This window comes from Vigna unguiculata, chromosome 3, assembly GCF_037176805.1.
Source record: "Vigna unguiculata cultivar grain cowpea cultivar isolate G323 ecotype 2 chromosome 3, ASM3717680v1, whole genome shotgun sequence".
NCBI classification, from domain to species: Eukaryota; Viridiplantae; Streptophyta; class Magnoliopsida; order Fabales; family Fabaceae; genus Vigna; species Vigna unguiculata.
The window spans coordinates 5,004,564-5,020,543 of NC_140794.1; the positions used below are offsets into that span (position 1 = coordinate 5,004,564).

The following is a 15,980-nucleotide window of genomic DNA, read 5'->3' on the forward strand; positions in this document are numbered from 1 at the left end:
GATGAGTCTTAGTAAATGTTGTGGTCTTCATGACCTATACCTTTCATTAATTGGTTCGTTTGATATATATATATATATATATATATATATATATATATATACACACTAGTTCAGAGGAGGTGATTCGGTTTTAGACCGAGAGGATAGGTGGATTTTAGGATTTAGCAAATCGGGTCGGCGAGGCACCGAGGGAGAAGAATATTAACTGAATTTCGTGTTTGGTGGGATTTTTGGGAAAATAAGGTCGTTGTTGTAGTTAGAGATATTTTAGGAGCAGAAGATGATTTCATTTTTATTTTGTATTTGTAGAATTTAATATTTTGTAACTGATTATTCTATAAATAAGAAGGTTGCTCCTATGGTCAAAGGATGAAAGTTTTTTGACCTAAGTAAGTCTGAAATACTTTCTTTTTGTTTTGGTGAAGAATTATCTAGTATTTTTCAGAACCAGAACATTGGTGCCCACCGTGGGGTTCGGTAAAACTCGATCCTAACCCCATTCGAAGAACGAGCAAAAATAGACAGAATTGAGGTTGAACAGAGGCAGAGGTGCGACACGTGAAGGGCCGACTAGGCAGCAGATAATGCAGAGCATTCTGGAGCTGCAACGACAGAATGAGGAAATTAAACTGAAGGCAGAGGCTGACCAGGTTCAGTTAGAAAAGGAGAGGGAGGAAGCCCGTAGAAAAGCAGAGGAAGATCTACAGGCTCTTCGGGAAGAGGCTCTGGGAGAAAGAGAAAGACTACGTAAAGAGGCTGAAGAAACACACCGACGCCTGGAAGAGGCACTTCGACAACAGGAACAACTGCGAAAGGCGAACAAAGAGATGCAAAACAGATTGGAAGCCACCAGGGCTGGTTACCGATACGCTAGTCGGTTGAACCCCGATGTTGGCGATGCCAACCCTCTAGCAAATACGATCATGGAGGAGCCAGTTCCACATAATTTCGTGATCCCAAAGATCACACCCTTCACAGGAAGTTCTGATCCAGAGCTACATTTAAAAGCCTTTCAGGCCCGGATGTTGATATCAAGGGGGAATGACGCAATCCGTTGCAAAATGTTCATCGGCACGTTAGCCGAAATCGCTCTGGAATGGTTCAACATTATTCCGAGCTCCTCAATCAACTCGTTCATCGATTTTAAACGCGTTTTCCTGGAAATATTTTCGGCCAACAGGGCCAAGCCGGTGGAGATGGCAGACATGTTTGATATACGACAGAATGCCGAAGAATCATTAAAACAGTTCCTCAATCGCTTCACCAATATTAGCATGAGGTTAGTCGACCCTAATGAGGGTTTACTCGTCAAAGCCTTCGTGAAGGGGCTCCGAGCCAGTTTCTTCGGTGAATCCCTGTACCGGTTTCCTCCAAAGACCTTAATGGAAATTAGGCAAAGGGCAGCTGTGGAGATAGAGACCGAAGAGGCCATGCGTCATAAAAAAGCAGGGGACAAGAGAACGCTGGCCCATACCAAGAGTGAACGAGATATTAAAACTTATCGAAGAGAAAGGGCTCCACCGCGAGCTAGACCGGATCGTCGTTTCGTTCCTTACATAGCACAGCAAAGGACTGAGTATCGACGAATTCAGAAAATCCCGAGCTTCAGGGTGGCTCTAGCTGAAATATTGGAAGATGCGAAAATATCTAAACATTTGCGCTATCCCAATATCACAGGGAGAACACTCGGAAGCCGGCCGAATGCTTGGTGTAAGTTTCATCAGGCCGGAGGTCATGACACAAATTCGTGTTATGCCTTAAATAATCAACTTTCTACATTGGCAGACAAGGGATTCATGAGGAAATTTATGAAATCTGATACAGATGCGGAACCATCTGAAACTCGTTCGGCCCCCGATTTGCATGAGACACCTGTGCTGGGGGATTTTAATACGATAGCAGGAGGTTTCGCGGGAGGAGGACAGACCAACTCGGCTAGGAAAAGATATGTAAGGAGTGTCATGACTACGGCCAAAATTGAAAGGCCAAAGAAAGTTCAGGCTATAGTGTTTTCAAGTGAAGATTTAAAGGGAGTAGTTCCACATGAAGATGATCCCATAGTCCTGTCTGTTATCATGATGGGAAGGAATGTTCATAGAGTGCTAGTTGACCAGGGGAGTTCTGCCGATGTGATGTTTTGGAACACCTATACAGGGCTGCAAATACTGACGGACCAATTAAGGCCTTTCGATGGATTACTTGTGGGTTTCTTAGGAGATCAGGTGGAGGTTAAAGGGTATGTTGATCTTCGAACGACTTTTAGAGACAAGGAAGATGCAAAAACTATATTTATACGTTATATAGTTGTCAACGCACCTTCATCATACAACTTACTGTTAGGAAGGCCTTCTATCAATAAATTGGGAGCAGTAGTATCGACGGTCCATTTGAAGATGAAGTTTCCCACTGATGATGGGAAGATGCTCACTTTATCAGTGAATCAGGAAGTCGCTCGCAAATGTTATGAAGATAGTCTAAGGTCAAGGAGGAAGGTTGCATATTCCGTCAGCACAACGGAGGTAGTCATAGATCCCGAGTTAGATCCTAGACTAGTACATTCCGAGAGAAGACCTCAGCCCGTGGGGGAGATAAAAGAAGTACTCGTAGAGGGCAAGAAATTAAGAATTGGAAGGGATTTGAGTTTAGAGCAAGAGCAACAGCTTATGCAAGTACTGAAGAAAAACCTTTCTTCATTTGCTTGGAGTGTAACAGATATGACAGGAATAGATCCTGATTTTTTATGCCATAAACTCAACATTAATCCTTCGGCTAAACCTAAAGTTCAAAGGCGTAGACGATTGAGTGGGGATCGTGCCCAGGCAGCTACCGAGGAGGTATGTAAGCTATTAGAAGCGGCTCATATTCGGGAGATACAATATCCGACTTGGTTGGCAAATGTGGTAATGGTAAAAAAGTCCAATGGAAAGTGGAGAATGTGCGTTGATTTTACTGATTTGAATAATGCATGCCCAAAGGATTCGTATCCTTTGCCTAATATAGATGCGTTAGTTGATAGTGCATCGGGTTGTGCTTTGTTAAGTTTCTTGGATGCTTATTCAGGCTATAATCAGATAAAAATGCATACATTAGATGAAGATAAGACAACATTTATAGGAGGAACGACTAATTACTGTTATCGGGTAATGCCCTTTGGGTTAAAAAATGTGGGAGCTACCTATCAAAGGTTGATGGATCGAATTCTGGTGTCCATGTTGGGGAGGAATGTGCATGTGTATGTTGACAATATGGTAGTTACCTCAGTAGAAGAGAAAAAGCATCAGGGAGATATGGAGGAATTATTTGTCACAATCAACAAATACAAATTCAAACTTAATCCTGAGAAGTGTGTTTTTGGGGTTAAGGTAGGGAAGTTTCTGGGTTTCTTGCTTACCGAGAGGGGAATAGAAGCTAATCCAGATAAATGTGCAACCATCATAAATATGAGGAGTTCAAGCAATGTTAAAGAAGTACAGAGATTGACGGGGAGGATGGCGGCCTTGTCCCGTTTTCTTGCTAAAAGTGGAGATCGGGGTTTTCCCTACTTTCAATGCTTGAAGAAAAATGAAAAGTTTCAATGGACCGGTCAATGCGAGGAAGCTTTCCAAAAGTTAAAAGAGTATCTAGGTAAACCACCAGTATTGTGCAAACCCGAGAAGGGCGCTGATCTAGCGTTATACATCTCGGTGACCGAGCATGCAGTCAGTTCGGTATTGGTACGTGTAACATCCTTTTTTTTTAATAAACTGTATTATTTATTTTAAATAAAATAATTATAAAATCTTATATTTTTACTAATGTTTCATATTTTATCTAGATGTAGTTTAAACATTAAAAATATATTTTATCATGATATACTTTTTACTTATTAAAAATAATTATAAGAAGAAAACAAAACTAATAAAATATGTATATATATATATATATTAAAAAAAAGTTTTAGGTAAAAAACAAAATATATATATATAAAAATTAAAATATTATTAATAGGTGTGTGAAAAAAAAAATGAATGAGATAAGAAGAAGATAAGAAAATTATGAGAAAAGATAAGAAGGAAAGAAAAAAAAAAGATAAACAATATCTCTTAATTAATGAAAGTCATGATGATTTGGATAAAAACAACCACATGCACATGATTTGGCTTATATATATATATATGTATGGAGTGAGGATACGTGAAAGTGAAAGAGAAAGAAGAAAGAAGGAGAAAGAAAAAGAGAGAGAGAAAGAAAGGAGAGAGAAAGAGAAAGAAGAGAGAGAAAGAGAAAGAGAAAGAAGAGAGGGAAAGAGAAAAATAGGGAAAGAAAATTTAGAGCAACATTCAAAGAGATCTTAGTCTTCTACAACTATTATTAGTGTGCTCTTCGATCAATAAGGTAAGGGTAAGGGGGGAGTGAGGTTAAGCTCTTATATATTAATCTTGATAAGCTCATGGGTTTTATATTAATCTTTTATTTATTTTGACTCATATATTATTCTTTTTACTTTCATTTAACTTATTTTCATTTATTATCCTCTTATATTTATTTTATTTTATCTCTAATTATACACTGATCCTATTTATTTATTTATTTTATTTAATCTCCAAATATGTATTGATCCTGTTTATTTATTTTATTTAATCTTTAGTTACGCACTGATCCTATTTATTTATTTTATTTATCTCCAGTTACGCACTGGTCCTATTTATTTATTTTATTTTATTTATCTCCAGTTACGTACTGGTCCTATTTATTCATTTTATTTTATTTATCTCCAGTTACGCACTGGTCCTATTTATTTATTTTATTTTATTTACCTCCAGTTATGCACTGGTCCTATTTATTTATTTAATTTAATTTATCTCCAGTTACGCACTGGTCCTATTTATTTATTTTATTTTATTTATCTTCAGTTACGCACTGGTCCTGTTTATTTATTTTATTTTATCTCCATTTATGCACTGGTCCCATTTATTTATTTCAATTAATATATCTCCAGTTACGCACTGGTCCCGTTTAATTTATATTTTTGTTATTTTATTTATTTATAATGTTATAATCCTTATCTAATTATTTATTTAAAGTTCTTGCTTTGATTCTTATTTTATCATTATTTTATGAAAAAAAAAATGTGAAGTGAAAGTAAATATTATTTTATTCAATGAACTTGAATATAAGAAAATTATATGTACATTTTATTTTATTTTATGTTCTTTGTGTATAGTTTATACAATGACATGATTTGATAGTCATCACATTTTATGACCCTTGAAAATATCCAAGAGTATGTCAGTTGAGTGAGAGTTAAGTTTGGTTTCAATAAGTTGAGATTAAACCAGTGTCAAAGTGTTTGTATTTGGGAAGTCACAGTTTGGTACACTGCGGGATGAAAGGCAGGGACCATGGTGGGTTCTAAGGAAGTTTTACCAAGTAGGTGAATATCTGGATAGTTCAGAATAGCGCACTGGGCTAGGATATTCATAGGCCAAACTTGGGACTATCCGATACCTGCTCGGCATCTAGGGATGGCAACGGGGCGGGGCGGGTACGGGTATCATGATCCCATCCCCATCCCCATAATAAAAATTCATCCCCATCCCCATCCCCAAACCCAACGGGTATACAACTTTTGACCCATCCCCATCCCCACCGGGTAACGGGTATTTTCTTATACCCATACCCATTTTTTTATTGTTCCATATATCAATTAAATATTTTTTATAAAAAAAATTTAAAAATCACACCAACGGAATCATGATACTATCAAAATATTCAATATTAAAATAACATACTCTTTTTGATTTTCATGATGTCAAATATTAAGAAAAATATTATAATAGTATAAATCTCAAATTAAAGTATCAAATAACAACTAAATAAAATTCAAATAATTATATAAAAGCTAAAAAATTACACATTACTAAAATTTTATAATAACCAAAATATTTATTAATTTTACAAATGATCAGTGGTTTCATTTGCATTCGATCCACCTACACATAGAAAAAAAATGAAAAATTAGATATGATATAATAATTGAAATTGAAAATTTTAATTACTAGAATATAATGTACCTTCTTCATCAGATTCATTTTCACTCATGAGAACATCTTTTCCTTTTAATTTTTTAACACCTACAAACACCAAATGTAGAATATTAGATGAGAATTCACAAAAAATACTAACAAAAAATATTAATAAATTTGAGTAACTTACCTAGATGGTTTGAGTTCCATATCCAACTTCTTGTACACATCAAAGCCTCTATAGTAATATGATGAAGTCGACTACGGTGAGAAGTTAATATCTGACCACCAGTACTAAAAGCAGATTCAGAAGCTACAGTTGTTATTGGAATAGCTAAAACATCCCTTGCAATTGCTTTTAACCCATTTGTTTTCCACCATGATAGGATATCAAATTCTTGTGTAACCGGCAAATTATCTTCTTCCAAGTAATAACCCAACTCTGTTTTCATAACTGTAGTTCTAGATTTTTTCTTTTTTGCCATAAACTCTAAAAATTCATTCGCATCATTATCAACATCCTTTCCCAACTCCAATGATGTAGCTCTATAAGAAGAAGTTTCATTCTTTTTTGATTGATATTCCAAAACCAAATCATAGCACATTTGACGAATCCTACTAAGTTTCAGATCAAAATCATTACCATACAATTTATAAAAATAATATTCTAACATGTCCATCTTGTACCTTGGATCTAAAACTGAAGCAATTGCCAATATATCATGAATAACACTCCAGTAACTTTCAAATTTCTTTAACATTTGTATTGTCATATTTTGAATGGTTATCTCAGGAGATTTAACCCAATCATTTATTGCAATCTTGATCTCACAAATCTTTGGGAAAAAGATGTTGGCAGTTGGGTATTTGGAGCCAGAAATGATTTCTGTGATGTCATTAAATAATTTTAGCCTTCGACAAACATCCTTTGCAAATTCCCACTGCATATCAGTTGGCAAAGAAGTGTATTGAGCTTCACGTTGCTTTAACCTAAAAAACACATCCTTATAACATATGGCAATATCAAGCATCTTGTAAGTAGAATTCCATCTAGTTGGGCAATCCAAACTTAACTTTTTAGTGAAAGAAATTCGCAATTGTCTAGTTGTTTCCTCAAATTTTTCCATTCTTTTAGGAGTTGCTGTCCAATATGCTACACTTTCTCGAATTTTTTCCACCCCTTCTTTTAGGACGGCTAACCCTTCTTTCACAATCAAATTAAGGATATGTGCTGAACAACGCATATGAAGCAAAGACCCTTTCTTAATGAGTGTGTCCAACTTCAACTTATCCTTAATTTTTTCAATCATGCTATCATTTGTGTTGCAGTTGTCTAAAGTGATAGTAGACAATTTTGTATCAATATTCCAATCGAACAAACAATCAACTAATACATTGCAAAGTCGATCAGCTGTGTGAGGTGCGGGAACATAAATGAACCTATAAATTAAGCAATATTTTGTAAGACATATAATCTTTCTAGAGGTGCATAAAAAAAATTACTGGAAAATTTATAAATTAAAAAAGGTGTACCTCAAAATTATATTTTGCAATGTCCAATTGTCATCAATATAGTGAGCTGTGATAGACATATACCCTTTCTTTTGATTGCTTGCAGTCCACATATCCGATGTAATTGCTATTCTTCCTTTATTTGTATCTATCAACTTCATAACAACTTGTTTTTCATGTTCATAGATGCCGAGTATCTCTTTCTTTATCGTATTTCGTGAAGGAAGTTGAAATAATGGTTGAATTGTTGTCACGAATCTAATAAAACCAATATGGTCCACTATTGACAATGGATATTCATGCAATATAATCATTGTTGCAAGTTCCCTCTTGGCATTTTCTTCATTATAAGCTCCACAAGCCAATTCCTTTTTGCCACTTGAAATCTTAGAAAAAAGTGTTTTTTATCCCCCTTTTCCTTTTGCTAAAGCCTTCTTTTGAATACATATGTTTGTATGATGGTGCAAGTGCTTTGTTCCATTCTTTGTTTCTCCACCAAGCAGTTTCTTGCAATAGTTACATTTAGTTTTGTATTTTCCATCAACTTTTATCTTTTCAAAGTGTTCCCACACAACACTTTTCAATTTCCCTTTCTCAGGCTCTACTTGTGTTGTTGAATGTATTTCATCATGAACTTCTGAAGGTGTTTGCGTAGATGGATTCAATGGAGATTGACTGTCATTATTGGAACTTTGAAAGGGAGTTGGTTGTTGTGAACACTGTGGTGGACTTGGTACCTGCAAATCTTGATCTCCTGTGCTCATTTTCTCTAGAAACTAACATACGTAACAAAAAAAAATCAAACAAAGTAAAAAGGTTAATTTCTTTTTTAACAAAATATAAAAGGAAAACCAATAATCAAGTTTAAAAATATTTCAAATATTTTTTATACTATTAAAAATTTATATTATACCACTTAAACGAAATAGCACAAATAACAAAATTAAATTAATAATAATTCAAATTTAAACATAGATTCTTCATCTTTTGATCTTGAATTAAATTAAGGATTTATGCAATTGAGCACTTAAAATTGAGAATTAAACATTATCATGAAACAAAAAATAAATAATAAATAAAATTATCATAAAGGAGTAAAGATAATTAAATGTGTGACCCAAATTTGAGAATATCCATTTGAACATAACATAACGGAAAAAAAAATGTATAATTAAGATTATGATAAAAGGAAAAGTACCTTGAAGATCTGCTTAAACCTTAAAGAACAAGCCAAACAATTAAAAGAGAGTAAAAAAGTGTATAACCAAAGTAACAAAATGAAAAGCTACAAAATAAGAGTCAAACATTTTCATGAAAATAAATAAATAAATAAAGATAATCAAATGTGTAACCTAAAAATTATTTCATAGAATGAAATTGAGGAACACCTATTTGAACATAACCATGTACAGAGAGTAAAAATTATGTAATAAGAAGAAGAAAAATTACCTTCAAAATTAAATCTTGAAAAACAAACCAGACAATTGAGAGAGTAAACAAAGTGTATAACAAAAAACAAAGAGAATGAGAAATATGTTATATATATATATATATATATATATATATATATATATATATATATATATATATATATATATATATATATATTATATTATATTATATTATATTATATATTATATTATATTACTATGTATATATATATTATATGTGTGGATATCTTATGTTTATATATATATATATATATATATATATATATATATATATATAATTATTTATATATATTATATTATATTATATATTATATTATTATTACTATGTATATATATTATATGTGTGGATATCTTATGTTTATATATATATATATATATATATATATATATATATATATATATATATATATATATATATATATATATATTTTATAGATATATATTTATTTTAAGTATATATTATATTATATTATATAATAATATAAATATAATAATATATATTATATTATTATGTATATATATTATATGTATATGCGTAGATATTTTATGTTTATATATATATATATATATATATATATATATATATATATATATATTTCTTTTAAATTTTTATAAATTTGTAATGTTATAAATTTGTTTATAAAAGATCTCACTAGTTAAATGATTAATTTGTTTTATACGTATATATTATATATATTATATTATATTATTATGTATATATATTATATGTATATTATATTATATTATATTATATTATATTACATGTATATGTGTAAATATATATATATATATATATATATATATATAAAAAAGTATATTTTATTTATATGTATATATACTATATTATATTATATTATATTATATTATATTATATTTTATGTGTAAATATATTATTTATTTATATATATTTTTTAGATTATTTAATAAATTATAAATAGTTTAGTAATTTAAGCGGGGACGGGTATTTGGGCGGGTATATATATATCCCCATCCCCATCCCCATCCCCAGTTGAAAATTTCGAGTATTACCCATACCCATACCCATACCCAGTCAAAGCGGGGATTCCCCGTCAAAACGGGGACGGGTTCGGGTGATACCCACGGGCACGGGTTTATTTGCCATCTCGACGGCATCGCCAAGGTTAGGTACTGAATATATATCTCTTTTATGAGCCGATGAATGGCTAATATTCTCGAGAAAGAAATAATTATGATTGTACCATGTTTTATGAGAAATACTCAACTACCTAATCACTTCCCAAAGCAACTTTTGATGTTCAGATTGGATCATCAGAAGTGGAATATGGATCCATATGTCTGGTAAAACAAGATCAAGTTTTGTGGTTGTAGGTCCAAATCTAGGCCCCCGGTGTCTGCATTGTTTGTTGAGTTTATTAAGATTGATATTTAAGGCTTATAAAGACCTCACTCCTTTCATATTTTTTCTTTCATATGTACCTGTTGCATGAGCAGAAGAGGAACTTGCTCAGTGAGAGTTGTTCGGGATATTATTGGTGGATCTTGTGAAGATTGACTCATGGATAATTTCTATTAATATCTTTAGGAGATGTTAAAAATATAGAAAATCTTCTGTTCTGATGTAGGACTCTTAATATTTAACAAATATATATTTTTGTAATATTTCATGAACAATTACATAGATGCAAACTACATATATGAATATGAAGTTATGTTATTATTAATGTTCTCTCAAGGATAATCGTATGGAAAAAAAAATTTGATTCCATATTTTTTTATCAAATAATAATTATTTAGTATAGTAGTCGGGGTGTCACAGTACGAGAGTCTGGTGGGGATCAGAAGCCTGTGTATTTCGTAAGCAAGGTATTTCATGGTGCTGAGGTGAGATATCCGACTATAGAGAAAGTCGCGTTGGCCATAGTAGTGTCTGCTCGCCGTTTAAGACATTATTTTCAGAATCATAGTGTCAAGGTGATGACGGATTTGCCGATCAGGTACATATTGCAAAAACCTGATATATCAGGTATGTTGGTTAAATGGGCGATAGAGCTCTCGGAGTATGGGATACAATATGAATCACGGGGGCCGATCAAAGCTCAGTTTTTAGCTGACTCTTTAGTAGAGTTATCTTAACCACCTGTTGCGGATCGACGCGTAAAAGAAATATCATGGATTCTATCAGTGGATGGGGCTTCTAATTTAAGAGGAAGTGGTGCTGGTATAGTTTTGGAAGGACCAGAGGGAGTCTTGATTGAACAATCGTTGAGATTTGCTTTCAAAGCTAGTAACAACCAGAACATATATATATATATATATATATATATATATATATATATATATATATATATATATATATATATATATATATATATATATCAAATAATTACATTTTATCAAATATTAACTAGTAAGAACTTGAAAATTAAAAAAATATTAGTTTTCTCTTTTTTCATATTATAGTGGTTAAAATATTTCGTTGGTCCACGTTTTTGTTCTAAAATCTCAAATAAGTTGTAAGTTTAGTTTCAATTAGGTCCATATTTTTGAAGATGCGTAACAATTAAATCTATTTCGTTAGTATGGTGTTAATTGTGTTAAAGATGTGTCATATTTGATAATTTTTTTTAATTTTTTTAATTATTCATGTCACGTGTCATGTTAATATTGTGTCAAGTGTCAAAGTTAGTAAGGTGATACGTATCAAGTCATTATTTGAATATCAATTTGGTCTATATATTTGTTATTTTAATTACATTTCAGTCCATTTCTTTTTTATTTTCAATTTTATCCTCACCAAATTGAGACTAAATTTAACTTTTATATAAATATCATAATAATATTTTTATTATATATAATATTTTTATGACATATTTTTAACAATAGTAAGTTTATTTAAATTTAAGTTTTACATTAAACTCTATTTATTTATTTTAAAATTTTAAATATGTTTAATTTAACTTTTTACAAAATTGTTATTTTTAAACCAACTCTAGCATTTGTATATAAATTATTTAAAATAATTTTGTAACAAGTTAAAATAAATATTTTAAAATTTTAAAACATAATATAAGTAAAGTTTATTGTAAAATATAAATTTAAATAAACTTAATATTATTAAAATATTTAATAAAAATATCATTATAAAATTTATATCAAAAAGTTAAATTTGGTCTCAATTTCGAGGGGATGAAATTTGGAAAAGTTTTAAAAAATTATGGACCGAAATGGAATCAAAATAATTAATATATGGATCAAATTGAGATTCGGACAATGACTTGATACGTGTCACCTTAGTGACTTGACACGTGACACATGTCATAAATAATTTTCAAAAAAAATAAATTAATTAAAAAAAATGAGAAATTGACACATTATACTAACAAAATAAATCTAATTGTTATATATTTTTAAAAATATAAACCTAATTGAGACTAGAGATGGCAAACAAACCCGTTCCCGTGGGTATTGTCCGAAACCGTTGCCGTTTTGACAGGGAATCCCCGCATTAACTGGGTATGGGTATGGGTATGAGGAATCCCCGATTTTTTCAATTGGGTATGGGGATGAGGATGGGGATGAATATATCCCCGCCATAATACCCGTCCCCGCCATATCCTCATCCTCATTTAAATTATTAAAATATTTACAATTAATTAAGTAACCCTATATATATATATATATATATATATATATATATATATATATAGGGTTACTTAATTAATTGTAAATATTTTAATAATTTAAATGAGGATGATTTTTATTTTTTATTTCTTCTAAATATTTGGTTTGTCATGAAACTCATTTCGCATCTCCAATATATTTTTTATTTTATCACAACATTTATGTAATTATGTTAAAATGATGTATGTCAATTAAAAAAATTTATGTCTAACATTTGAATATTTCTATTATTTTTTAATATTTTTTTATTGTATATTTTTCTTTCATATGAGAATATTTAATACTCTCAATTTAAGTGTTTAATAGCATAAACATTTCATTTACTAGGTAATATAAAAAAAATTCTTTACTTATTATTATTAATTTTTGTTTCATTTGAAAAACTCTTTTGTTTCGCTAAAATAATTTTTGTTATTTCTCAACCATTGAGTATATATGTTGATATTTGAAAAGTTTTCTTAGATCTCTAAGATGTTTTTCATCTTATGATACCCTTAATTATACATTTATTTTTCTTTGTGCAATTCCTTCCAATAATCTCCAAATTATTTATAAGACACACATTTGTTAATTTTTTAATATTTTTATTTTTGTTTATTTTCATCATATAGAATACTATTTCGATAAATTTTATCTAATTATTTTTTATTTTCTAACTCATTACAATCATACTTTAATATTTTCAATATAATTGTATAAATAATTTTTATTTACTACAATATAAAAATTTAATGTAATTGTCATGAATATTTTTTTATCACCATCCAACATATATTGGAGTTTAAAAAATACCAGATTTATGATAAAATTTTATTATGTTTATTATTTGTTCTTTGCGTCATTTTTTTATCAAACATTGAGTATATATGTTGATATTTGAAAAGTTTTCTTAGATCTCTAAGATATTTTTCATCTTATCATACCTTTAATTATATATTTGTTTTCATTTGTGTGATTCCTTCCAATAGTCTCCAAATTGTTTATAAGACACACATTTGTTAATTTTTTTATATTTTTATTTTTTGTTTATTTTCATCATGTAGAATACTATTTTGATAAATTTTATCTAATTATTTTTTATTTTCTAACTCATTACAATCATACTTTAATTTTTTCACTATAATTGTATAAATAATTTTTATTTACTACAATATAAAAATTGAATGTAATTGTCATGAATATTTTTTTACCACCATCCAACATATATTGTGTTTAAAAGATACAAGATTTATGTTAAAATTTTATTATTATATTTATTATTTGTTCTTTGCGTTATTTTAATCAAGTGATGTATTATAACTTTTATTAGTGTATAAAAAATAGATTCATTATAATTTAAAAAACTGAAGTAAACAAACATTTAAAATATATTTTAATTTAAATATTTTTTTCCTTTTATATTTTTTTAAGAATTTTTTTTCCTTTTATATTTTTTTAAAAATATTTTTAAAATTTATCAACTAGGTTTCATTAATGTTTGAAAATTTAATAAATGTTTTGGTTCTCATTAAATTTTATTTGGTATTTTAATATAAAATGTAAACAATTATAATTTATTTCAAAGTATTTGATATCGAAAAAATAATCATACTCCTAATATTGAATATTTGATAATATTATGTTTCCTTTACCGTAATTTTTTATTATTTTATAAAAATTAATTAAAATTAATATTAAAGTAGTAAGAAAACGGGTACGTGTATGGGTACAAGATTATACCCGTTACCCGGTGGGGATGAGGATGAAATAAAAGTTTGATACCCGTTGGGTTTGGGTATGAGGACGGGGATGAACTTTTTTTACGGGAATGGGTATGGGATAGTGAAACCCGTCCCCACCCCGCCCCGTTGCCATCCCTAATTGAGACAAAATTTATTACCTATTTGAGATTTTGGAATAAAGATGCGAACGTAGATAGTTAATAGTATAGTTAGATCTTTTACCGCACCCCCGAAAAGTTCATGGAAGGAATACCAAGGATGGGCATTCTCAAACACATGCGTCATATGATGTTCTTTTGATTTTTCTAATGCAAATGTCAAACACGTGCTCCAATCACACTCACACATAATACTTGTGTTAGGAAATAACAATTTATTTAATTTTGTTTGGACTTTATTAATGAATAAGGAAATTAAATCTATATTTAGTCTTTAATAATTGTCATGTATATTTATTAAAAAAATAAATTAACTAAACATATGTAACTATATATTTAATTACCTTAATTATTAACCAGATTCAAATAAAATGAATGAAATTAAATTTTTTACACTAAGACTGGATTTTTTTTCTTCTTAGTGTAGTAATATGTTGATATTGTGGGATATATAAAACTAGAGAAGAGATTCAAAATGAAAGTCCAAGAATTTATGAAGTTTCAACAACACATGACCCAAGGATTTATGAACATTTAATGTTGCTAGGTAAATGCAAAACAATTGTTCATGTTGTAGTGGTGGTATTGTTGTTTTTATCACAATAGTTTAAACCCGTCATCAAGACGAACCAATGGCTTTATACCAAAGTTAATTTTTTGTAAGGATAATTCATTAGGAAGATATTACATAAATGTGATATAAGTCTAACCCTTATAAAAAAATTAATATCATTTCTAATCAAAAACCAAAAAATAATAATTGTTTTCTTTTATACCGTGTTTAACTTTTTTCTTTTTATTTAATATGAGACTTAAACTCATACATTATAGTAAAAACTTGTTGACTTAAAATGTTAATTATTATGAGCGTAAAATCACATTTTAGATTTATCATATCTACATGACATAATTTCAAACTCGGGCAAATATATTGATATAAACTATTTTCTTTTAAGACGTTTATGTTTGCATTCTTTTAAAAAAAATTATCCAAACAATCTTGGTAATATATTGAAATGGTTAAATATATTTTTTGTCTCTTAACTTTAACTGAAAATTATAATTAGTTCATCTTTGAAATTTGGCCTAATTTAATTCTTTAATTTTAGAAATGGCGAATTTAGTCAATGTAACCAAATTTTATTACGTTTATTTAACGTTTCAAACGTGTTTTATAATAAGATCTGAGTTAGTTAAATCGTTTCATGTATTTTTGCTTTGATGTTAGCTAAAAAACGGATTTGGAACGTCAAATAAATTTAACAAAATTTAGTTAAAAAGACTAAATTCATACATTTCTAAATACAAGAACGAAATTGGTCCATAATTTTGAAAAAAAACTAATTTCAATTTTTATTAAAAGTTAATCGACCAAAAAGATATTAAACCCTATTTTGAAAACTAGTTTCTAGGAATCAAGTTTTTAAACTAAACTTTTAAATTTAGGACATTGTATTTCAAATTTAGTTT

The 15,980-nt window shown here is 29.5% G+C and overlaps 1 protein-coding gene across 1 annotated transcript; it reads left to right on the plus strand.

Annotated features, from left to right (window-relative positions):
* Positions 1 to 584: 584 nt before the first annotated feature.
* LOC146887436 (uncharacterized) lies at positions 585 to 11,083 on the plus strand. The gene is made up of 2 exons (XM_085671378.1): positions 585 to 3,713; positions 10,745 to 11,083. The coding sequence occupies exons 1-2, from the start codon at positions 585 to 587 to the stop codon at positions 11,081 to 11,083; spliced, it is 3,468 nt and encodes a 1,155-aa protein (XP_085527504.1).
* Positions 11,084 to 15,980: the final 4,897 nt, after the last annotated feature.

Bases quoted from the DNA above. Each gene is read 5' to 3' on its own strand.
- LOC146887436 (XM_085671378.1), top strand. From the start codon at position 585: ATGCAGAGCATTCTGGAGCTGCAACGACAGAATGAGGAAATTAAACTG. The intron at 3,714-10,744 runs GTACGTGTAACA...ATAATTATTTAG, and splicing joins ATGCAGTCAGTTCGGTATTG to TATAGTAGTCGGGGTGTCAC.